General features: G+C 34.4%; 1 protein-coding gene across 1 annotated transcript; it reads right to left on the reverse strand.

Moving 5' to 3' along the window:
* Positions 1–17,649: 17,649 nt before the first annotated feature.
* On the reverse strand, positions 17,650–22,678 carry LOC107873082 (protein OBERON 2). The gene is made up of 3 exons (XM_047413541.1): positions 21,973–22,678; positions 21,809–21,869; positions 17,650–18,207 (listed from the first exon to the last, which is right to left on the reverse strand). The coding sequence occupies exons 1-3, from the start codon at positions 22,519–22,521 to the stop codon at positions 18,128–18,130; spliced, it is 690 nt and encodes a 229-aa protein (XP_047269497.1). The 5' UTR covers positions 22,522–22,678; the 3' UTR covers positions 17,650–18,127.
* Positions 22,679–26,102: the final 3,424 nt, after the last annotated feature.

Raw genomic sequence — 26,102 nt, forward strand, 5'->3', positions numbered from 1 at the left:
TTCTATCTTCTAGAACGAATTATAAATTTTTCGTGTGGAATGTCTTAGATTATGACCCACCATTGCGTATAGTATTGACTAGGCTTTCCATCAATATGTGGATCATCCAAAACGGACACCCGAGCGACGAGTTATGAACATTCCGATCGAACCGTGAATAGTACTGAACAGTAAAACGTGCAGGAAAAAGTACTGAGGCCTGGTGTATTTTTGCTCCAACTTTAAATGATCATAACTCCTTGTACATAATTATCTGCGTGATCTACTATATATCAACGGAAATGTCTGTGAGTCCTCTTTTCGATGAAATTAGCTTCATCCAATTTGTCTATCGAAGCAAAAAGTTATAGTCGATCTACTTCAGCCTATCAAAAGTAAATTTTTGGGTTAACTTCAAACGAACATAAATCCTTGTACATAATGATCTGGGTGAGATACTATATATCAACGGAAAGATATGAGAGTTCTCTTTCTAATGAAATTGGTTTCATCTAATTTGGATATCGAAGTAAAACATTATGGATGATCTACTTCAGACTATCAAAACAGTCCACCAAAGGACAGATTCGAGAATTATTTAATTTTTAAGGGCATTTTGGTCATTATGCCTTCACTTCATGGACGAAAATTGTCCATTTATACCTATATTGAATCATAAAATTCATGTTCTTCCATCAAAAATATTGAGAGAACTAAACCCTAGGTCTATTTTGAGCTCCAAATATCATCCAATTTCCCCGTAGAAATTCAAATTTGATCCAATAATCGAACTCATCATCTCGAGACCTTCGAGGAGCACCCCTTATTTGTGTGAATAGGATTCCATAATCAAGACGCCAATTTCAAGGTATGTGGGATTTTGAACAAGAGCAATCTTCCGTTCTTGTGCCCAAAACTTTAATTTTATTATGGTTTTACATGATTTTGCGAGTGAGATTATGTCTAAATAATTCGATTATGAGATTGTGATGATTGAATGAATAAACTTTGATTTATATGATTATCTCAATATTTTCATGATATGATTTAATAATTATCATTGCGAATTACACACTTTTACCACGAGGTGGTATTTTGAATGATTTTGGGACATATGTTGAGATGGTATTTTGGAATAATATTGTGAGATATGTGTCAAGCTTTATGCTTCCCAATCATGATTTGATTTATTGAATATATATTTTAGACATGAGATGTCTTGATATCTATAATTGTAAATTTCATATTTTTATTTTGAATGATTTTGAGATATATGTTGAAATGGTATTTTGGAATGATTTTGAGATTTATGATAAGCTTAAAGCTTCTTTATGACGAAACTGAATCATTGACCATATTGAGATATAACATTTGAGATGTTACCATGAGTCTTGATATTTTCTCAAAAATATTGATGTTGTCATGACTTGATAAATTCTTACATTTTGACATTTAAAAAGGTTGAGTTCTATTATTGAAATTTTATGATATTCGAAAATGGGTATACACTCAAATTACTTTATGAAGGATTTATAAGAATTTGAGTTTTTTTTCAATAAGGATATACATGATTACTTCATTACTCTACTTCTTAAATTGAGAATTTATGCTATGAATTGCATACTACTACAATGAATTGATATTTCTAAAGGCTTTTGAGATAAAAGTTGTGATTTGAGTTGTACTACAGGATATGTATTCTTATTATGAATTGAAGGTCTCAAGTGCTTTTCAAAAGCCGTTGTCGTGATTTAATTGTCGAATTGAAAGAATAATCATTTGAGTACATTGACCTTGAACTCGCAGAGTCGAGATGATTTTGACTATGAGAAAGATTGATTTTGATATTGATGTTGAGATGAATTTTGGTATTTTTTTCTAGATGATTTTGATGAGTTGAATTGTTGAAAATATTACGTATTGAGTCTTCATATCCTTGTCCAAATGTCGAGTCGGTTATGGTTCAATGCATTGATACCTTGTTGATGTTGAAAAAGATTGAAATGTTTTAAGTTAAAGTTGGGGTTAGGAATTCACAAATTGTTGATGAATTAATAATTTAAGAAAGATACATAATTTTGGTCATCACTGTTGACCCTTGAGATATTTTGAAGTGGAATTCCTAACGTGTTCTGAGCTTGTCGGGGAGTAGTACTTAGCACCGAGAGGGAAATTTGGTATTTTCCCAAACCTATGTGCCACCGTAGGGTTGTTTGATGATGATATTATCGGCCAGAGAGCCCGATTGTGATTATTGCAGTTTTAAGGTCGTACTTCCTGGCAAAGAGTATGATGCTCCTGCCAATAGGGGTTTCAAACATTGGTATTCCACGTAGCTCACGTGGGGTTGTCGGTTATAGGAAACTCCCCTGTCCATAAAAGTCATGTTTCTTAAATTACCGAGTCACTCCGAGATTTGAGTCAAAGAGTTGAGATGTTATGAGGAATTATGATTACCTATGATGAATTTTGACGATATGATAATTTATGATGATTTATGATGATTTATCATAAATTATAATTTTTGATGATTTACATGGATTATGAAATTTTACCATTTGAACTATTTATTATGAAAGTATGAAGAGTATGATTTGATATAACTCAAGCCAAGTGAGTCATCATTGTCTGTATCCATGTTTTCATGAAATTGATGATGTTATTTAAAATGTTGCATGCACCCCCACATGCTTAGTACATTCTCTTTATGCTGACCCTCTTTTACTATTCTATTCAATTGCAGTTTTCGGTCAACAGGTAAAGATTCCTCACAGTTCAGGGACTTGGGTTGGTTATTTTAGTTTGGAGCATGGTATCTTTTTTCATCGGTTGTATTGAGTGTGGTAGTTGGGATTCATGACCCGACTATGTACAGACAATACTAGTAGAGGCTTCATAGACAGTAGTAGTGGTTGATGTATTCAGTCCCCTTCTTGTATATATATGTGTGTTAGTAGAATTGTCATCTTGTAATTCCAATATTGTACTGAACAGATTCTGTATTGAGACATTTTCAGCTTTATTCTCTCAGAATTATGTTTTAATCAGTTGCTTTTGAGTTATACCGATGAAAAGGGTTAGCTTGGGGTTACTTGTGACCCTAAGCACCATGTGGTATCTCGAAACTTGATTTTTGGGATGTTACAAGTATCTATTATATCCGATCGAGGGACATAATTCTCTTCTCAATTTTGGTGATTCTTTTAGAGGGGTTTAGGTACCTAAGTAAATCTCAACACTACTTTTCACCCTCAAATAGATGGGAAAGCAGAGCGCACTATTCAAACCTTAGAAGATATGTTGAGGGATTGCTTGATTTACTTTAAAGGTAGTTGGGTAGATCACTTGTCGTTGATAGAATTTGCCTATAACAATAGCTACCACTCCAACATCCAAATGTCTCCTTTTGAGGCTCTATATGGGAGAAGATATAGATCTCAGATTAGGTGGTATGAAGTGGGTAAAACTCATTTGTTTGGGCCTTACCTTGTTTATCAGGCCATGGAGAAGGTGAAAATCATTAGAGAATGAATTAAGACAGCTCAAAGTCATTAGAAGTCCTATGTCGACTTTAGAAGAAGGGAGTTAGAGTTTGAGGTTAATGATTGGGAGTTTGAGGTTAATGATTGGGTATTTCTATGGGTCTCCCCTATAAAGAGAGTCATGAGATTCGATAAGAAAGGAAAACTCAATTCTCGTTATATAGGCCATATCAGATTACGAGAAGGATTGGTGGAGTTGCTTATAATTTAGATTTTCCCACGAGTCTAGCTTTTATTCATCCTTTATTTTATGTATCAATGTTAAAGAAATGTATTGGAGATCATTCGCTTGTATTGCCTATGAAGAAATCGGTGCAAAGGATTTCTTATCGTATGAGGAATAACCCATAGCTATACTAAATCATCAAGTTCGTAAGTTGAGGAGTAAATAAATAGCTTCGGTTAAAGTGATGTGCAAGAATCATAATGTTGAGAAAGCTACTGGGAGTCAGAGAATGACATGTATGCAAGATATCCAACTCTCTTTGAATCCGCAGATGATGATATGGAAGGTATTAGTCTTATCCTACTTATTTTAACTTCATTCATGGATGAATGACCCCAGAGGGGATAATGTAACACCCCATATTATTCTTGGCTCGATTCAACTCTTAGTTGCATGCTTATGGGGCTTAAGACTTGAAAATTTCACTTAGTGTTGGGGACTTAGCCATTTTCAAGACCCCTAAACTTTGAGGATTTTTATTTTGATCATCCTGACCTCGAGGCATTGGTTTTTGAATTAATTCATGTTCAAGAAAGTAGGAAGTATGTCTCCAGGGAGTTTTGGATTTTTCAGGCAGGATTTGGGGCATGTTTGACTGTGAATTCAGTGGGTCACCAGTCACCACAATAAGACCGTGTCACGGCCTTATTCCTGACTTCACACTTACTGCGTCTCAGTGAGGGAAATCAACTACCACAATTTGGATACAACATGGTGACATTGTTGCATGTAATTCTAAGTTAAGTGGTTGAGGGGCAATTGAATCTTTTTCCCCTCAACCCAAATCATCCATAACATGAATTGGGACATTTATTAAGGCATTATTTTCCCTTTTTTTCTAATTCACTCTCAAGAAAACCCTCCTCTTTCCTTAAGAACAAAAAAATTCAACTTCGTTTTCCCTAAATAATCTAGAATTCAAGCTCCCCAAGTTTAAGAACCTTTAAGAAAGCATCATGATTAGGGTTTCATTCCCAAGTTAAGAAACTTAAGTTATGTGGGGCTATCCTAAATCTTATGGGCATAGGTTTTACGATTTTAACTAGCTTTAAGGTATACATGTATGCGTATGTAATTTGTTTTAAGAAATTACTCATGCATCATGAACCCAATTTGATGAAAGTATGTATTTATCATGGGGTTATGGAATTTGTCATGGGGTTTTTCCATAAGTTTGATTTATAATCTCGTACATATGGGATTTGAGTTCAAAAAGCGATTAATGAATCTGACTTGTGAAATTCCCTTCCCCGTGAATAAATTTATGGTCATTGCATGGCATGAATTGTAATTGTTTTGAGAGTATGAGTTATAAGCCCTTTTTCATCATGAGGTTTATGTATAACTAATGTTGGGGCTGGTTTACGAATGATGATAATTCATGAGCTTTAAATGTCTCTTTAACCATTATACATTATTGTTTTGTACGATTTCAAAAGGGGTATTTCTTATATGAAAGGCTCTTGTGTATTAACTGAAAGGTATGCATGTGCTAAACAAAAGAGTTGGCCACCATGTGTTAAAGACTTAAAATGAGAGCATGTTCCATAAGTTTCCATATGTTTTAAAATAATAACTCTCATGTGATTTGATGAATCTTTTGGTGGTCATTTGCATGTTTATGAAAGATATGGGCTATGGATGTGATGAGATATGAGTGACTTGCAAGTTAGGTATGACGATACCTAGTGATGATATACCCTTAAATGAATAAGCATCGAATGTTTTATAAGCATGAAGCATGGTTTTAAAAAACTAAAAATGGGCTTAAAAAGAGATACTTGGTTACCGTATAAAGGCTTTAGTCCAGATAACTCATAGCCTGAAATCGTATTTTGCCGAGACGGGTTTATGATGTCCTATAATATGGATTATATACTAGCGACGGCCTTCTGGCGTAGTAGAAAATAGAGACTCCAATCCTTGCGGAAAACTTGGATTGGGGGCTTGGCCACCAAGTCAAGGGCATATTCCACATAGCCCGTAGGATCGTAGAAATGCAGGGTGCACCATCTAGCTCCGAAGTAATACAAAGAGTTGAGTCGTGATTATTAGAAAATGTTTGAAAGCTATTCAACTTTTACCCATGTGTTTTAATCTACCTCATGCTAAATTATTTTTATGAAATAATCTCACTTATATTGTATAATATGTGTATATTTTTAGATTATTTTGCGTACTAGTACCTTCGTGTATTGACCCCCTATATTTCAGGTTCTGAGGCCCAGTCTCGTGGTCCCGCTAATTAGAAAATTATTTCTAGAAATTCAGAGTTGGTGAGCTTCCCTTACTTCAGAAGGCATCTATATGTTTTACTTTCAGTTATTTTATGGTCCAACTGGGGGCATTGTCGCGGTTTAGACAAATCATTATTTCAGTTCAGTAGGGACTTTGTAGACTATTTTAGATAGGATCTGGGTTTTATTTTATTTGATACAATGTTATGAAGATACATGTTTATTTATGGGACTACAGTGGTTTTAGTTTATTTTCTGTATTGTTATGTTATATGAGTTATGCTTACGATCACAAACTAAGGGGTCTCTCGAACCTTCATGGTTCAATATGCCCGTCGCGACCAGGACGGCCTTGGTTCGGGTCATGACATTCGTCCTCCATTTCCACCTTATTTCTTACGGTAGTTCTATTGCCTTTCCCTTGGGGTTGATTTCCTAAGTTTCCTCTTCTATACAGAATCAGATCAAATCTTCTTTCTCGACCTCTGTGTCCTTCATGAACCCTTGGTATATTTCTCATGTACTCCACAAACATAGCCACTTCATCATACTCCTCAAAATTATTTTGTGGATCTTCTTCAACTTGGAAGGATTGATTTTGGTTAAATGGTGCTTGAGTGGTGGATTTTAGTTTGGTGGTACTTGGGGTACTTGGTCATAGGGTATTTGGTGAGGTAGATCTTAGTTTTGGGGAACTTGCTGGTTGAAGTAGGGTTTGAGTGGTCGAATGAGATTTCAGTTATATGGGTAGGTAGTGGTTTGGGTGATGGGGTCTTGGTTTTGTCTTGGTGGATTGTACATTTGGTGAAGTGTTTCCAAGGAGATAGTAGCGAAAGTATTTTGAACATGTCCACTAGAGGAGGCATGGTAGTTTTGAGGAGTGGATTAGGTGGAGTTTAGACGACCTTCCATATTAACCAACCTCCTATCCATACTTAATACACTTCCTTATAGTGTGCTTATGTGACATTCGATAGGTTCCATTATCCGATTTAAGGATTTAGTTGTCGCTAAAATTACATCTGAGGTATTTTTGTCCATAGCTTATGGTGTTTCAATTTTCGAAGCCATTGTACCTAATAAAAAAAGATACTAACAAAAACAAGAAACAAGTTAACGTTAGGAAAATAACCTCACAACTCTACACTCCTCTGTATACCTCACACTTGGATCCGTAAATGTCGAATGATGGCTTATACTCCACTGATGGTTGAGGGGTCAATTGATACTCTTCTCTGGAACAGATTCTTTTTTGAAGGTCTCAAAGAAATTACTTATGGACTTGAGCCAAAAAATTATGACAAAGTAAAAACTATAAAAGCACAAAAGAAAATAGGACGAAGAAAGAAATCAAACTCAAGAACTAATTCGGAAGTAAGTAGATGGATTAGTAGTTGCTAATTAGTGTTAGAATCAAGAAAAAAAAGGTGATTAAGGATCAAAGAAATGAAACTAAATCAAGAAAAAAAAGGTGATTAAGGATCAAAGAAAGGTGATTAAGGTGATTATGGAAACTTTTTTTCAATGTAATTGATCATGTGACTGGCCGTCATTGAGGTGACTAACCGTCAGGGGAGTCGTCACTCCTTATCCAGAATGTGGTCTCAACTTTGTCTTGGTGACTGATCAGTTGATTGACCATTACTGGCTTAACTGACCGTCAGGGGAGCCATCAGTTTGTCCAGAATAGGGTCTAAGCTTTCCTCTTAGTGACTGGTCGTCACCCTTGTGAATGACAGTTACAGGAGCCGTCAGTCACTCTAAATGGGGATTCTTGTCGGTCTTTGTACTATCTTAGGAATACTCTTTATCATAAACAAGTACAACTCCTTTTTTCTTCACCCCTTTTGGATCAACCCCTCATTTTGAATGTTCTTCTTCAATAGGACATGAACATTATGAAGAACCCATGAAAATCCAAAATTTGTCCCTTATTCAAACAAGCTCGGAATTCGACAAAATTCAAAACCCAATATCCTTTCAAGCTTCCAAACAAACCCTAAATATTTTTAAACTCAAAAACTCAATCACAAATTTCAGATTTGAGAACTCATTTCAAATTTTCTTCAAACTTAAGCTCCAACAATGGTATAACACTCAAATCTTCTCGGGTTAAGCTCATAATTTAGATTTTGACTCAAATAGTACTAGAGAACATTAATCTAGTACTTACTACAAACTCAAGAATACCTAAAATAAAAAACTCAAAATTGCAAAAAAACTCAAAAACATTTTTTACCACTTTTTCTAGATAACAAACCCAAAATTAAATTCATGGAAACAAACTCAAACTCAGCTATAATACCAAATGATACAAGAAAAATTACGAGAACAAGAATCTAACTAAGGAATCAAGATAAAAATTGATAGATAGAAAATGATAGATAGATAGATAGACACAAAAAGATAGAAAGAAATAGGAACTATTGAATGTTTCAAATTCAAAGCCCCTAAATCTTCATCAACAAGCACCTAATCTCTACGTGGACAAAGAAGGAATTGAAACACCCTTAAAACCCTCATTCCTAAGCTAACATTTAACTAAAGCTTTTTAATCACACTCTCTAGTGTTTGGTTCATTCAATATGCAAAAACAACTAAGGAAAAAAAGCTAGAAGCTACTTTTATAGTCTATTACAAAACTGGCCCTTGAAATAATTAACAAAATGGGACTAGTGGGGAGGGACAACTCTATTGACTGATCATAGTATGGTGACTGATCTTCAATTTGGCAGTCACTTTTAAATAGTGTGTGGATTTCTCAGGCCTCCTTGGCAGATCATGGGATGGCTATTCGTGGTGGTGACCAACTACCAATTGAGTCGTCACCTCTTTACAGAATGGGGGCTTCAAGGCCTTTAGTTGGTGGCTTAAGTGGTGATTCCCCAATTATGTGGCGGATCGCTACCTCTTTTGTCACCCTTAAATAGTTGGTGACTCCTAGTTCAACCTTTAACACATGAAATCCTTTAGAGACAATCAAAACTTGCTCAAACAAGTCCCTTTTAATGAACATAGCTCGGATCTCCCTTTTAATGAACATAGCTCGGATCTCTTGTAACTCTCTTGCTTGGCTTCTAGTAAAAGGCTTTGAGGCAGTTTGGATAGTATCAGATACAGTATAATTTTGTAAGAAATGAGACACTTCATAAAATCTCTATATCGAGGGATGTACCGATAAGGTTGATTTGACATGAGATTGAGATTATAAGAGTATATGGATTGCAAAACCCCCCATGGGTCCTATTTTGGGAGCGTCGAGGCTCGGTAGGTGTATACAAAAAGTCATGTGTTGACTTTTTATCATTCATCATCATCATCACATTGCATTGCATGACATTTCCTTGGTATGGTTTGATATTGTCATTGAGTTCTTACTTTTATAGTTAATCATCATCTTGTTTGTGATATTGTGTGTTGAGTATTCATTTCACTTCATTATATCATGCTATTCTACTTCTTTGTTGATTTGGAAGCTGAGGTATACATGAGACGTAGGTATGGCTATGGCTTGATTAGTGAGTTATATAGTATCGTACCTAGTGGTAGAGCATGACATACACATATTTGTACACTCTCATTATATTATCACAAGTCATTGATCAAACATGATAATTGAACTTGATATATTGTTTTAGTGAGTCGTTCTTATAAATGTTTTCTTATTCTTGTTGATCATAAAATGACTAGTATTGACTTACCTAGACTTATGGGCCTACATTTTCTATGGATAATGATATGACTGTTATGTGGAGAATCTAACATCTATAGATCTATTTGGAGAAATCTTGGGTAGTTAGGGTGTTGGTTCTCGCTATCGCTTTGGATTAGGGTTGGTTATCAACGATGCTTGCTGAGTACATATGATTTTGTATTCACCATTGCTTTTCTTTACCATTTCTTGTCTTTCTGCACCTCGTGCAGGTATTGGTTCGAGTAGTAGATTATAGATTATGGTCCTTTGGTATTAGATATTGTGGAGATCGAGGTAGTAGTTGGCAGAACTTCTCAGATCTATCTACTTATGTCTTATGTTTTATTCGCATCTAAGAAATTTAGACGATTGTTATTATTATAAATCTGTATCAAAGGCTTATACTAGTGACAACCAAACCTATGATGTATTTTTGGAGACTTGTGTCTCGGTTATATATTTGAGATTATTTTATTCGTTCGCTTCATTTTCTATTTTTCCTTTATTTGTGTTCTTTTGGATTGAATTATTCTTACTTGTTTGGAGGGTTTGACAAGTGACATCACGTGCCTATTTGGATCGTGACACATCCAGAGGACTTGGTTATGTTCATCCTCAGTCTTAGACTTTTAGACAATTAGTTTAAATAAAGTTGTCACAGGGACTTGCCTCGACTGACTTATTTAGTTCATGTTTAAAGGTTTCGTTAGACATGTTACTTTCAAACTTTTTAAGTTGTCTTTAAAAATGATTTTTAGTCCTGAATATGGAAACCAACCAAGTGTTTATATCTTATTTTGAGAAGATTTTCCAAGCTTATTGTTGTCAGCTTCAACAAAGCTTGAAAAAAAAAAAGTTTCATGAACTGTTTCTCAGGCTAAGAATTCGCTTAGGATCATTCATGGTTTCAAGTGCCCGATCACGTCTAAGGTGTAGGTTCAAGTCGTAACACAAAAATACTAGTACAATTTTCTTGTCTCCATTTTTTTTGTTAATAATATAATCAACGTGATCTGATAAATGAAGTCGAGAGAAAGTAGTATAAGCATATGCAATGTTATCATAAATGAAGTTGAGAGAAAGTGATACTCCCTGCATTCCTTTTCATTTGTTGTATTTGAATTGTGCTTATATTCTTAGATATTTGTTCCTTTAATCTTTTAAGAATAATTTGAACAAAATCCTCCTATTATGTCCTTATTCAATAAATGTAATTTTTATTGATTTGAAAAGAGGTATAAAATTCAACTAGGAATATATAGGTAAATTTTATAGAAGTAACATACTTTTTTTTTGGGTTTAAACCATCCGGTGTTCAGTACCCGTTTTTTAGGAGTCCGACTATATTAGGATTCGCCCCGCGTCGGGCCCCATTTGGGGGGAAGAACTCCCAATAGAGTGTTTGTCCAAACCCAAAGTCGAACCCTCGACCTCTGGATAGGGTAGACCAATCCCTTACCATTGGGCTACCACTGCTGATGGTAGTAACATACTTATTAAGGGGTGAGCTCAACCTATAATATGGTAACATAATATAAGTATATGCTACGTTTTATCTATAATCTATAGATTATAGATTATAGAAAAAACGTAGCATATGCTTATATTCATTTCTTTTATTTGCTCTATTTAGGTTGAGCACACCCCTTAATAAGTATGTGTGCTCAACCTAAATAAAGCAAATAAAAGAAATGAATATAAGCATATGCTACGTTTTTTCTATAATCTATAATTTATAATATATTAAAAGTGTGAAGGCCCTTGGAAAAGTGATTTGAACTTTTTGCTCCACATTAAAAGTCTCCGCTTTAGATAAAATTGTCATTTTACTATTTTTTTCTCAAATTATTATTTAATTATATAATTATATATATAATATTAACTCCTAAAATATATGGTATTAGAACTTTAAAATATATGATTAGATTTTTTCTTAAATTAGGAGTTTTGAAATATATGGTAAGAAGTAATTCTATTTTTAATTTGTCTAGATTTAACTTATTCAATTTACAATGTGTATTTATTTGTTAATATACGTGTTAAATTATTATTTTATAATATTGAATATTAAAATATATTGGAAGACTCCCAAAACACACGGGAATGAAACTTTATTGGTTGATTTTACATGAGAAAACTTCCTACAAAAATGGTAGGTTTTATTTGAACTTTCGGTAAAAATATGGTAGGTTTTCTTTTAACTTTCTGTGATTAAATATAAAGAAAATTAATAGTTTATTTTATGAGAAAAAACTTCCTAAAAAAGAAAATTTTTCTTATAGTGTTAGTAACATGTTTTCTTAGGTGAAAACTAATAAGAAACGTGGGTATTAATTTATTTTGTAATTTGTCTAAATTTAACTTATTCAATTTACAATGTATATTTATTTTGCTAATATACTATGTACGTGTTCATATGAAGGTTAAAAGGAAAAGGGAGTCTCTTGCCTAATTTTTCTAGAATTGCACATCGAGTGTCATTCAATTCAACAATTTATTTTTGCTATTAATTTTGTTTTTGGACGTCTTCTTCTACTCTGCATGTCCATCAAAATCATGTATCTTCAAACATGAATGTCCAATTAATTTGATAGACCAGTCTTCAAATTTTTTACTTGTAAGAAGTAATTCATTTAATTTATATGGTGATTTTTTTTATCGCTTATTCTTTTGTTATTCCTGTATATATGGGTGTCACATTTATGTTGTATTCTTCAGTATACCCTCATGAGGCACCAAAGATTAAGTGCAAGACGGTTTACCACAAAAGTTCTCCTCACATAATATTGGTTATTGTTTAATTTATTTTGTTTATTAAAAAGTAGTATTTATTTTTTAAAAATTAGAATACGTATCTCTTATTATTTATTTTTTAGTGATTTAGTCCATGAGGTTGTGGTAATATCTTTTGTACATTCAATCTTATCCATCTCACGAAGATAAAGATGTTTCCGAAAGATCCAACTTAGTTAAAGTTGAGTTTACATAATTATATCTTAAAATTGTTTATAATGATAGAAAACTTGAAATTCTACTCAAGGAGAGAACAAAATGCATACAAATCTTACCCCTACCTTATGGAGATAAAGAGGTTGTGATTTCGAAAAATCTCAACTCAAATGAAGTTGAGTTTGCATAAAAAAAAATAGTCCGTTTTGTATGTTTGTTGCGTGACTTTGAGAATAAGATTTATGATCACTTTCTGCAACAAGTTTTATGATTAGCTTTTTACATGCGAATCTTTTCTTGAGGCGAGGATCTATCGGAAACAATCTCTCCACCCAATAAGGTAGGAGTAAGATCTTTTTTGTTATTAACTTTTTTATACTATTAAGAGATTGATCTACTAATCAATAGGATATTTTTATGTTTTGATTAGGATTTGCAACTGCATTGGTAACGCAAAAGATAAAGATATGTTATCAAAAGTTTTGAAGCACTAAGGATTAGGCTACCAGTCTTTCTCTGGCCTTGCAATTAGGTGCACTCCTGAATATGCTTATGGTGCTGGTGGATATCCAGCATGGGGTACTCTTTGCATTGTGCAACTTATTGAAATAATTTGAGGTAATTTTGGTCATATTTCTTTATTTTTGTGGAGATATAACCTTTGAAATTGCACAACTGGTATGTAATTTGAATTAAATTATTCTTATTTTATCCTTAAAACCTAAAATTATTCTTTATTAGAAAAATGATTTGAACTTTTTGTCCTTCATTAAAAGACTCTTCTTTAGACAAAATTATTTTTTCACTATTATTTTAATATATTATTTAATTATTTTTTATTATATTAACTAGACTTTCTAAAATATATGAGATTCCAAAAATATATAGTATGAGAGTTAATTAATATTTTTCTTTCTACTAGACTTCCTAAAATATATGGGATTCCTAAAATATATGGTAGGAGAATTAATTAATATTTTCTTTTCTATTGTTCAATTAGAAAAATACTCCTAAAATAGGACTTTATTAAGGAAATACTTCTATAAATATTGAGATGTAGCCTATTGAAAAATTATGATTGATGCTCATCTAACTTGATTCGATTGTATGCCCTCAACTTCTTCACTATTTTCGTCAGCATAATAGAATTCAACATATGTGTATATATATATTTTCTTTGTTTTCATTCAAAATCATTCTTTAGGTTCAAAATTTTCGCTCAGACAAGAATTAGTTGGACCAAAATCGAAGCTTTGTGATCACTATTATATTGTTTTTTATAGTTTACAGGTTGTAGATGAATGTCGGTTGGCTTTGAAGAATTTCTTGTGTAAAGGTTAGATTTAATCCTATTGTTTTGATATCTTTATTGTTTTATTTTAATTTACAGATGCTAGATGAATGTGGGTCGGCTTTGAAAAGTTTTTTAGATAAAGGTTAGGTTTAATTATATTATCGTAATATCTCTATTAGTTTGTTATTTTGTGGTAGTTTACAGTTCGTAGATGAATCTCGATCGGCTTTGAGAAATTTTTGTGTGTAAAATTTAAGTTTAATTATATTGTTTTGATATCACTTTTATCGCATTATTTTGTTGCAGTTTACAAGTGATAGATAAATATTGGTCGGCTTTGAAGAATTTTTTTATGTAAGGGTTAGGTTTAGTTGTATTATTTTGATATCTCTATTATCGTCTTATTTTGTTATTGCTTACAGATGGTAGATGAGTGTCAGACGACTTTGAAAAAATTTTGTGTATAAAGATTAGATTTAGTTGTATTATTTTGATGTCTCTATCATTGCATTGTTTTGTTGCAATTTTCAGATGGTAGATGAATGTAGATCGGCTTTTAAAAATATTTTTGGTAAAGGTTAGGTTTAATAAATAAATTCTCCATCTTTACATACTCAAAAGATATTGAATTTAATTATTATATTCATCTTTATTATTTAAACAAATATCTTATTTAGTGTAATGTTTGAACTCATCAAAGTGAGGTACACGTACAAGGCGCGTACACCTAAACTAGTTTATTTTTAAAAAGTAAAAGTTTTTCCGATAGACTCGGTATAGGTAAGCATATTAAAAATTAAATATTTAAGTAAATATAATGATGATGAATTCAAATTTAAAATAAGAGAAAAGACATTGTTATCAGAGGCGAACTCAGAATTTGAAGAGTGCGAGTGCACCTTTATCATAACATAAGCGCTCAAGAATCTTCCAATGATGACTGAGGGATAGTGTCGTGTCTAATTGATAGATTAGTAAAGGCTTAAGTAATGGCGAAAATATAAATATATAGGCCAAATGTGGGTGTTTTAGGATAATATATAAACCTTAACTCTTTATAAATAGATTAATGCAGTAGCCCAGTGATTAAGGATGGATTGTGTAAGCAAAGAGGTTGCAAGTTCAATTCCTTACTACTACTTTTGTTGTTAAAAATTAATAACACAAAAAATAGAAAAAGAAAACTTGACCCTGGGATTCGATCCCGAGTCTGTATTCTTTGGGGTGCATATAATTTATATAACAGTTTCTTAAGGTATATACATATACGTATACACAATTTTTTTCGAACTTACCGAGTGCACATGCACCCCACCCTAACACGTGAGTCCGCCCCTGATTGTTACCCCTTCAACTATAACGAAAGTCATTGAGACACACCCCATCTTAAAGTAGGTTTGATTACCCCTGAACTATTTTAAAGTGTAATAAATATGCCCTTCAGTGCTGACATGGCATCACAACATGCACCTCCACGTATATAAATATTTTTTTAAAAGTTTTTTTTAGTTATTATCTTATATTTAAAATAAGTCAATACACGTAATTTTTAAAAATATTTCTTTGCCTTGTATTTAAAACTTTCTCAAATACATGTACTTTTTTTACTTCTCTTTGATTTATATTTTATTTTTTCACAAATACACGTAATTTTTAAATTTTTTCTTGTCAACTTATTTTTTTTCTTGTATTAATATTCTCAAATACACACAATTTCTTTTATTTTAACTTTCCTTCTTATTATTTTTTGTATTTAAATTTTTCTAAAAACGCACATAATTTTTTTTTGTTTTTTACATTCTTATTATTTTTTGTACTTATTTATTTTCTTTACCTTTCCTTTGAATTTAAATAAAAACTATATTTTATAAATAAAAATAATATCGGTCTGTTTTTTAATACAAACCTATTATACTCCTATTATCTATTTATTATAGGAGTATAATAACTTTTGTTTCCTTCTCGACTCATCCTTCTTTATTACTCCTTTCGTCTCATTTTATTCGTGCCAAATTTCTTAATTTGATATCTCATTTTACTTATTCTTTTTTACTTATCAATTTGATGTCTCATTTTACTTTTTTTTTTTACTTATTAAGACAAGATAAATTTATTTTTTCATTATACCCTTAGTGTAATTGATTACTTCTTGTTATTAGTTATTGGAACTAATAACAAGAAACAATCAAGAAAGGCAAAATGATAAAGTTACATTACTAATTATTATTTTCTTAATAGTTGTGTCACCCTAATTTGGGATGGGTAAAATGGGACGGAGGGAGCATGTCTGTTGCTTCTCTTTCCATGTTTGAATTAAACCTCAGCCAACCGTAACCCCTTTATCTCAGTCTCCGTCGTAGTCAGTCTCCTTGTGTTCATCTTGGAATCTTAAGCGTTTTCCGGATCACCAGCTACCATCCAATGTCTGTCAAAGTACTAAAGAGAAAGCATTTTCAAACTAAAAATGGGTTTTCTCAATCAAAGCAGCAAATGGAGGAGGCGACTGAAATTCATATCCAAAAGCAAATAGTTGTGGAAATCCTCAGGAGGTTACCCTTGCAATCTGTTCTTCGCTTCAAATGTGTGTCAAAAATTTGGGAGGCAGTAATATCAGATCCTTACTTTGATAAGATGATGAAGAAGCATCATTCGACTTCAAATTTCCAAAAGTTTCTTATTCATAAATTGTGCTCTACTCAGGGTGGTGCTCTCTCAAAATATAAGTTCCATTCTTCTTCTTTATCGACTTTTGAGAATGTACTTTTTTTTTTAACAATATACTATTTATATTAATTCATAGACAATATACTATTTATATTAATTCATAGTAAGTTTCAGAGTGTTAAAAAATACTATTCGGATAATTAACAAATCAAACAGAATTTTGTAACAATGAAATAGAGAACTTTGCTAAACTATGTGCTATTTTATTTCAAGATCTAGGGACATGCACTACGGCTACAGTTTCAACGAAATCCATCAACTTCCAAAAATTAGTGTATAAATAATTTTATGATATCTAAAATATATAAAAATTAGTATACTGATAATTTTATGGTGTATGAAATTTGTATGGAATGTGGTTTGAATCAATTGGAGAATTTACTGTCATTAATGATATTTTTTCTCTTTGAAAATATTAAAACTTAATGTCAATTGAATTAAATAAATAATATTTAAAAATATAAAACAATATCAAATAAATGTGTTGTTTTTCCGATTACCTTATTAAATATTTTTTAAAAACTTATTTGAAAAAAACAAAATAAGAGAATTTGTAAGATAAAATGTCAACTATTAAATTGCCCCCTTAAATCATGCTATTTTATTTACTTGTTTTCTGTTTTTTCTTTTACCCTATTTAATAGATTTTGTTAGATTTTTATTGTTATTCTTTGAAAAGTAAAAACTGTAGTTTTTATAATATTGATTCTTAAATTATATATTTATGTGATTTGTCCATAGAAAAATCAATTTCCTCCAAAAGTATCTTTTTGCAAAAATACAATCAGAAACACTTCAAAATATTTGGCCAAATACTAATTGTTGCTCAAAAGTGTTTCAAAATGATTGCCAAAATACTTTTTTAAAAAACACTTCAAAATAAGTTGATTTTAAACACGTGACCAACCATGCTAGAACTTCAACCACTGTACCTTAACCGAAATGCGACACAAGCAAAAAAAAATGAAAAAGCAGAAACGATTAAATGGCAACATCCAAATTGAGTAACCGGGCAAACAGGTTTGCCCTTGCCAATCGACATAAGCATGTGTTTGTTTACTTGAACAAGAAGGTAAGCAACTCGTTCAAATAATGAACAAGACTTCTGCTATTTCTGTTTGAGCACACGTTGATAATGGATATAAATGTCCGACTATGGCACAATGAGGCAGCATTTTCTATTTCAGTTATACCCATGCCTATAAATGGAGGAGAATATAGGAAAAACGAAAATGCAACTCGAAATAGGTTCTAACTTTACACTCTTAGTTATGCTCTTTTTTTTTGTTCTTTTTTGAACTCTTAGTTATGATATTTTTTTGCTCCAATAGCAAGCTAAACGAAAAATTCGAAAAGCTAGGTTAAAATCAATGGCACATAGCAATGTACGAAATCATTTTTTATGACAATGGTGTCCGGGCTAGCTTGCACGTTCCACTAAGTACTTGTTACCTCCCATCAGTATAGGGTAACTTTGCCTGACTAACGTTTAGACAGATGTGAATAATCATCAAGTGTCTTTTGAATTCGGCTGGGATTTTGAATTTGCATCCAGAAACAAGCTGCATGAAAACCAATGTCCAAAAAAGGGATTAAAAGAATCCTACATGTCATTAGAAATAGAGTAGGGTATGAATTGCCACATGATTAGTTAATAATAGTGAATTGAGCACTGAACCAGGATTCCAGAAATACAAAAGACAAACATATAAGATGAAGCCTATAGACCACATCATTAAAAACATGGTTGTACTTCAAGCCCAGCAATACGGATACAAGCAGAATAACAGCAATATCTGGACATATCACCCTAACAGGTACACTCCAGAAAAATCTGAGCAGTATAACTAAAAGGCAGAGAACCAATAACACATACTAATGTGGTGAGACAGATCATGAGATGTGAGGTTTTTTATGCCCTAGGAGCTTGGGCAGAACCTATTACACAGGGCGATGTTATTGCTGCAATTGACCAAAGCAGAATACCACAAGAGATCCTTAAGTGATTCATTCCTTTCTCTTTGGGCTGGCTAGATCAAAGTTCCAAACTCCTTATAAGGCAGCAATTCATTTCCTTAATCTGGTTAGGATTAGGAGCAATTGAATAGCATTTAATTGATGCACTGGTTGTACAACAAATAAGTCTTCTTGTGTGGTATAACCTTTACGGGAATGAAAAGCATATGTTGGTTGAGAATTGCTCAGGTATTCATCGATAATGCCTTCGCCAGGTTCTAGGCGTCGTTCGCCCATAATTCATAAATGTTAGATACATGATTAGCTACAAAAGGGTTTTCCCGTTTCCAGGACAAATTCGTCTGCTTGTGCGTCATAATAACCACTAGCAGATATGTAAAGGTATCATAATGCTTACAAGGAGATTTGAAGAGGAAGAAGTGCTGAAATGTTTAAAACTATGTGCAGCTGATAAAGCACCAGGATTAGATGGCTTGACCATGGGCTCTATATCAAATGCTGGGAGGGGGTGAAGCAGAAAATAATGAAGGTTTCTCAAAATTTTTATGAACAAGGGATGTTTGGAAAAAGTCTCGATGCCCCCTTCATACCGTTGATCCCAAAGAAGATAGGTGCAAAAGAACCGAGGGACTTCAGGCCTAAGCTTGATAGGCAGTGTATAAGCTATTTTCTGAAGTCGTCACAGAAAGATTAGAAAGAGTGATGGCCAGGCTGATAGATTCTCAACCAACGGCTTCATAAAAGGAAGGCAAATCATGGACGGTGTACTTATAGCTAATGAAGCAGTTGATTCTAAAGTAAACCAGGAATATTGCGCAAACTGGACATCGAGAAAGCATATGACCATGTCGATTGGGGTTTCCTTTTGTGTACTTGAGAATATGGGGTTTGGACAGAGATAGATTCAATGGATAAAATTCTGTATATCAACAATTAGTGTTTCGGTATTAATCAATGGGTCACCAACAGCAGCAGGTTTCTTCACAGCACAAAGGGGTCTTAGGCAAGGAGACTCTTTGTCACCATTTCTGCTATCAACAATATGATCAAAATTGCCAACACAAATGGTTAGCTAAGAGGCTTTGAAGTGCTATAGCTGGAAGGGAGAGTCTTGAGATAACTCACCTATAGCATGCAAATGATACCCTGATTCTGTTATGTTAAAGAAGATCAACTTAAAAGTCCTGAGATTGATCCTGGTATTCTTTGAAGGAATCTCAGGATTACATGTCAACTGAAGGAAGAGTTTTTGTACTCTGTAAATGCAGTATCAAATATGGAAGGTTTAAATGCAATTTTAGAAGGTGAAGTTGGTGTCCTATCAACCACCACTTTGGAATGCCACTGGAAGTCGAGTCCAAAGCCACAGAAATCTGGAACGAAATGATTAAGAACAGTGAAAAAAAGTTGAGCAGATGAAAGTCTCAGTACCCTCTCTGGTGGCAGATTGACCCTTTTCAATTCTGTCCTTGATGCACTTCCAGCATATATGATGTCCCTGTTTCCAGTGTCAGTAGGATCATCAATAGGTTGGATAGCATCAGGAGGAACTTCCTTTAGTTAGGAAATAAGGATAGAAAATGCTATCACTTAGTGGAAAGCAATAATCAATGGCAAGATATTCGTAGGAATGGGGATAAAGAATTTTAAGTTACAGAACAAGGCTCCAAGAATGAAGTGATCATCAAACTCTGTGGAGTATAGTATTAAAGCTAAGTATGGGGAGGTGACAACTGGATGACCAAAAAAGTCACCACACCCTACGGAGCAAGCTTATGGAGATTCATCAGAAACTTAAGGGATGAATTCAAGCCAAATACTACAATTAAAGTAGCAAATGGGGAGAATGTTTTTTGGAAAGATGATTGACATGAGGCATGAATCATGGAGACCCTCTTCCCAGACACACACAATCTAGTTCTACATCAATAGAGAACTATAGCAGATCTATGGACACCTCCACTTTCAGGAGACACATAAATGACTGGGAAATCCACAGGATGACAGAATTTTCAGTTTGGAGGCCTAGAGACTGGACATGATTCTTTAAGATGGTGGGGAGCTAAAGAAGGGCAAGGTGAGTAATGCATACAGGAAGATGAACCACCCCAACCATCAGACATATAACTGGCCCTGGAAGCACATATGGAAAGCCAAGATTCCTCACAAGGTTGCCTGCTTCGTTTGGTTACTGGCCAAAGAGGCAGTGCGCACACAAGACAATCTGACCAGGAGCGAGATAACATTGCGCAATAAGTGTTCCTTTTGTGTGAAACTACAGAGACAGTTAATCATCTGTTCTTACACTTAAAGGTAACAAGATAGTTATTGAGATTGTTCATAAATCTCAAGAACATCTCATGCTCCATGCCTGGGTGAATCACAGACGCTCTACAAATTTGAGAGGAAGTAGGAGTATTGGTCGAGAACAGGAACAGATGGACAACTATACCAGCAAGTATTTGGCAGACAATCTGGAAGGAGAGGAATCTTAGATGCTATAAGAGTATAGAGAACAGTATGGAGCAAGTGCAACTCAAATTGAATTGTATTTTGATGTAGTGTTTTTGGTGTAATCAGTTTTGCTCTAACGATGATATCACTATTATTGATGTTTTGGAGTCACTATAATAGCTCGACAGTAGTTTATAGGGTACCCTGGAAAATATGGTTTCAGTGCAACCTATGCACTGTTTCGTTCATTACAGAAAAAGATACAGTTATCAATTTCCGAAAAAAAAAAAAAATACTAGCAGGTTGATGCATCATTACCCTGCTGATATAAAAGAATAAAAGCTTTCGCCCACTCTAGGTCCGAAATCTCTTTTAGCTCGAAATACCGGGGGGGAGGCTTTTTTCTGTCCCGATTCCTCTTCTGGACTCTTTCCAAGGCTCTCCTGTTTTATTTTATTGTGCAACACTCCCAAGCTGATAATTTTTTGTTCATATTGCGGTTTAGTTGCAACAAGTGTTTTTGGTATCTGTAGACAACGGGAAGCACTGTATAGACAAACTTACAATGCACAGATGTATATATTTATATCCTGGAATAGATAGATAATAGTTAAAGCAAAAGAACCACATCTGCACATACTGAAATATCTTGCTCAGATATAGATATTCAAGGCAAAGTGACAGATTAACACAAGCAAGAATATGAGAAGGCAGAGAAGTTGGCCAAATTACCAGTGCAATCCACACAGCCTTCCACTTTGAATACATCTTCAATGCAGACTCCTTGTTCAAGCTGATATGATTATCAGATTGGTCTGGTTAGTGTAAACCTCAAAAATGGGAAAAAAAAGATGACATCTTCAGGCAACAAAGTGCTATTCCTCAATTAGCTATACCTTTGCCTTGATTGATTCAATACGGTGCAACAACTGGTTTGCACTCCTTTTTTGTGAGCCACGCAAAATACAAAAGCCAACATTCAGAATCTTTTCCATGTCAGCACGGGAAGCAACAGATGTGCAGATGTTTAAAAGCTTCGCAACATGTGGAACCAAATCCGTCTTTGCATCACAATATCGACACATAAACTCTGCATCCAAACCGATGCTTCCTCCGACGGTCCCAGCCAAGTAACATCGTAGAGCACAGTTTAAATGGGCAATGTGTCCACATAGGTAGCCATCAATTACGGTTGTTTCACATCGAATATAACTGTAACCATCATAATCCAAACTGATAGACTTACGACAAAGGATACAGCTACAGTCTCGGCAAAAATCTGGCTCAATGCAACAGATATCACAAAACACGGTTTCCAGAAAAGGATTTTCTGCTGTCAAACTGCTACACATTCTGTTACCAGCCTTACAAGTAATAGTTCCGACAGGAGAATCAGATGGTAAAGGCTCGACTTTCATCCCTGACGACGTAACCTTCTCTTTCATATCTGACTCAAGATTGATATCCAAATAAAAAGAACATTATTTGGCATCAGGTCAGTAAATTCTCTACTAAGCACTAGAAAGAGACAAGAATGTACGGTTGTATTCTATCCTCTACCTGTGTACAGACTTTATAATCATCGACGAAATTCACTTCAAAAATAAAAAGATCCACCGACAGGGAACAAGTTTTCGATCTAAAAAGTAGTCCAGATATAAAAGTAGTAAACTTTTAATTAAAGAAGTATAATTTGTATCATACAACAACAACAAACCCAGTGTATTCCCACATAGTGAGGTCTGGGGAGGGTAAGATGTACGCAGTCCATACCACTACTCCCGAGGAAGTAGCAAGGCTGTTTCCGATAGACCCCCGGCTCAAGACAAGGAATAGTAATCAAAGTCATACCAAAAAACCTGGAACAAGACAAAACATAGAGACGCCACATATAGGGAAAGAGTAAACAAAGACTAGTAAACAATCGTAATACTACAAGCAACCAGAAATCATAATAAGAATGCTACACCCACCAAGTAATGCCCTACCCTACCTACCCAAAATGGCACTAGCCTTCCATCCTAATACGCGTCCTCCAGATCTTCCTATCTAGGGTCATGTCCTCAATAAGCCGTAATTGCTCCATGTCCTGCCTAATCACCTCTCTCCAGTACTTCTTCGGCCTATCCCTACCCCGTCTGAAACCATCTAAAGCAAGCCTCTCACACCTACGAACAGGTGACTCCATGCCCCTCCTCATCACGTGTTCGAACCATCTCAAACGAACCTCCCGCATCTTGTCCTCCACCGAAGCCACTCCAACCTTTTCTCGGATAGTCTCATTTCGAACTCTATCACCCCTAGTAAGCCCACATATCCAACGCAACATCCGTATTTCCGCCACCTTCAATTTCTGAATGTGAGAGTTCTTGACTGGCCAACACTCTGCTCCATACAGCATGGCCGGGCGGGCTGCCACCCTGTAAAATTTGCTTTTAAGCTTGGGCGGCACCTTCTTATCAGACAACACCCCCGAGGCGAGCTTCCACTTCATTCATCCCACCCCGATACGGTGAGAGACATCCTTGTCAATCTCACCATTCCCCTGAATCATGGACCCAAGATACTTGAAACTATCCCTCTTACACACCACCTGAGACTCCAGCTTTACTACCACGTCATCCCCCTCGCTCGAGCCATCAAACTTACATTCCAAATACTTGGTCTTGCTCCTACTTAACCTGAACCCTTTAGACTTAAGGGTCTCTCTCCACTGTTCTAATTTATCATTCACACCCCCCTCCCCCGAGTCTCATCAATCAAAACCACATCATCTGCAAAAAGCACACACCAGGGCACCTCGCCTTGAATATGCTGCGTCAACACATCCATCACCAAAGCAAACAAAAACGAGCTAAGAGTAGATCCCTGATGTAACCCTGTCAGGATAGGGAAATGTTCAGAATCACGACCCGCCGTCCTCACCTGGGTCTTAGCTCCATCATACATGTCTTTGATTGCTCTGATATACACCATCGGGACCCCACTCACCTCCAAGCATCTCCAAAGAACTTCCCTAGAGACTTTGTCGTATGCCTTCTCCAAGTCGATAAACACCATGTGCAGATTCTTCTTTCTTTCCCTGTTCTATTCCACCAGTCTCCGAACCAGGTGAATTGCCTCGTCGTCGAGCGCCCGAGCATAATCCAAACTGGTTCTCCGAAATAGAGACTATCCTCCTCAACCTCAACTTGACCACTCTCTCCCAAATTTTCATAGTGACTCAGTAACTTAATACCCCAATAATTGTTGCAACACTGAATGTCACCCTTATTCTTATACAGAGGGATCAGAGTGCTCCACCTCCATGCGTCGGGAATTTTCGCCGACTTGAAAATGCCGTTAAACAAATCAGTCAACCACCTTAAACCATTCTCTCCAGCAAACTTCCAAAAATCCACAGGGATCTCATCAGGCCCCGTCGCCCTACCCCTTCGTATATAATATGTATCATATGTACTGTGGATAAGTGACATAAGTCTATATAATTTATTCAGGTTTCTTAGTCACCTACTTAGATTATTTTTAAACTAGAAATTATTTATAAGGAAGTTTGGCAGGAGAATATCAAATGCCAAAGAAACACAAGTGATCCAACATTCTATAAAGTAATGTGATATAAATTAGGTAAAACAATTACAACTCGGGGAAAATCATAAACAAAAAAAATTGGCATTTTTATGAATTTGTGATTATATAATTTCTTTTATAAATCAAAATAGTATTTTGTTTTTGTATTGATTTAGTTTTTTCCTCCTTATGATATTTAATGCTACAAGAGTTTATTCTAATTAAATATGGCGACCTAAACTTAGTTTTAGATGAGATTAAGGGGGAAAAAAATAAATTCATCAAATGAACCTCAAGAATTAATTTAGTTCTTCATACACAGTTTATACTTAAAAAATATCAACGCTAAGTTAAAGTTAAAATACAAAGTACTTTTTGTATTGTTTATTTAAATTTTAATTTAAACATGATGTTGATCTAATTTAATTGAGCTTCAAAGTTAAGTCAAATTGACTCTCAAAAAATAAAAAGTGCCACATAAATTGAAATGATGGGAGAATACTTTGTAAGATCTAAAAAATGCTCCAGTTGGAAACAAAAATGTGGATCCAAAGCTGCCCAAATTCTTCCAAAATGTAAAATGAGTAATGACAAATAATATAAAGGGTAATCAAGATATGGAGGTTGACGATTAGAGTAGAAGGTTAGTAGGCCGAACACCGTGTAGTTTCCTTTTCAATATTGTTATTATTACTCTCCTACCAGCATTGTGAAAAGCGCTCGCTTCTCGCTTTAAGCCACGTAGCGAACTTAAAGCGTAGGGGTTTCGCTCTATTGCCTTGAAGCGATGCAGCGAGGAAAACGCGTACACTTAAGGTCCAAAAGGCTGTTTTTTCCCTGACCTGTACAAGGCTGAAATACGTTTTTTGCTTCCCTCGTTTTTTTAAATGTTTTTTGCTATCTGTTATCTGTCTATCAGTACTCTGTTTTTTTCTGATCTGTATAAGGCTGAAATACTCCATTTTTTCTCTTCCCTCGTTTTTTTTAAATGTTTTTTTTTGCTATCTGTGATCTGCCTATCACTCTATGTTTTCACTATTTTTTTTCTCTTTTAGTAAATTATATTTCTTTATTCAATGGTAAAAAAAAAAAAGATCCAGCTTGGGTGTATGGAACTGCAATTGCCAGTAACACAAAAATAAAATGTGTTTTTGGCGATATGATGCACAACGATGGAATATTTCATCATAAGAAACATCTTATTGGTGGTTATAAAGATTTTGTTTGTCCAAAAGTCTCGAATTTTGTTAGCGAAGAATCAAGGAGTACTTTACGGGAAAAAAGAGTTTAAAACTCAATGAGGCATGAGGAATCAATGGTCAATCTTGTTGATGACGATCAAATGGAGGATGATGAAGTTGAACTTAATATGCCAATGGGGCCTCCTTTAAAATCCCAATGGAAGTCTTCAGTTAGCGAGAGTAGATCATCGACCGCTAGCAATATTAAAGGTCTT

Source organism: Capsicum annuum, chromosome 6 (genome assembly GCF_002878395.1).
Source record: "Capsicum annuum cultivar UCD-10X-F1 chromosome 6, UCD10Xv1.1, whole genome shotgun sequence".
Lineage (NCBI taxonomy): Eukaryota > Viridiplantae > Streptophyta > Magnoliopsida > Solanales > Solanaceae > Capsicum > Capsicum annuum.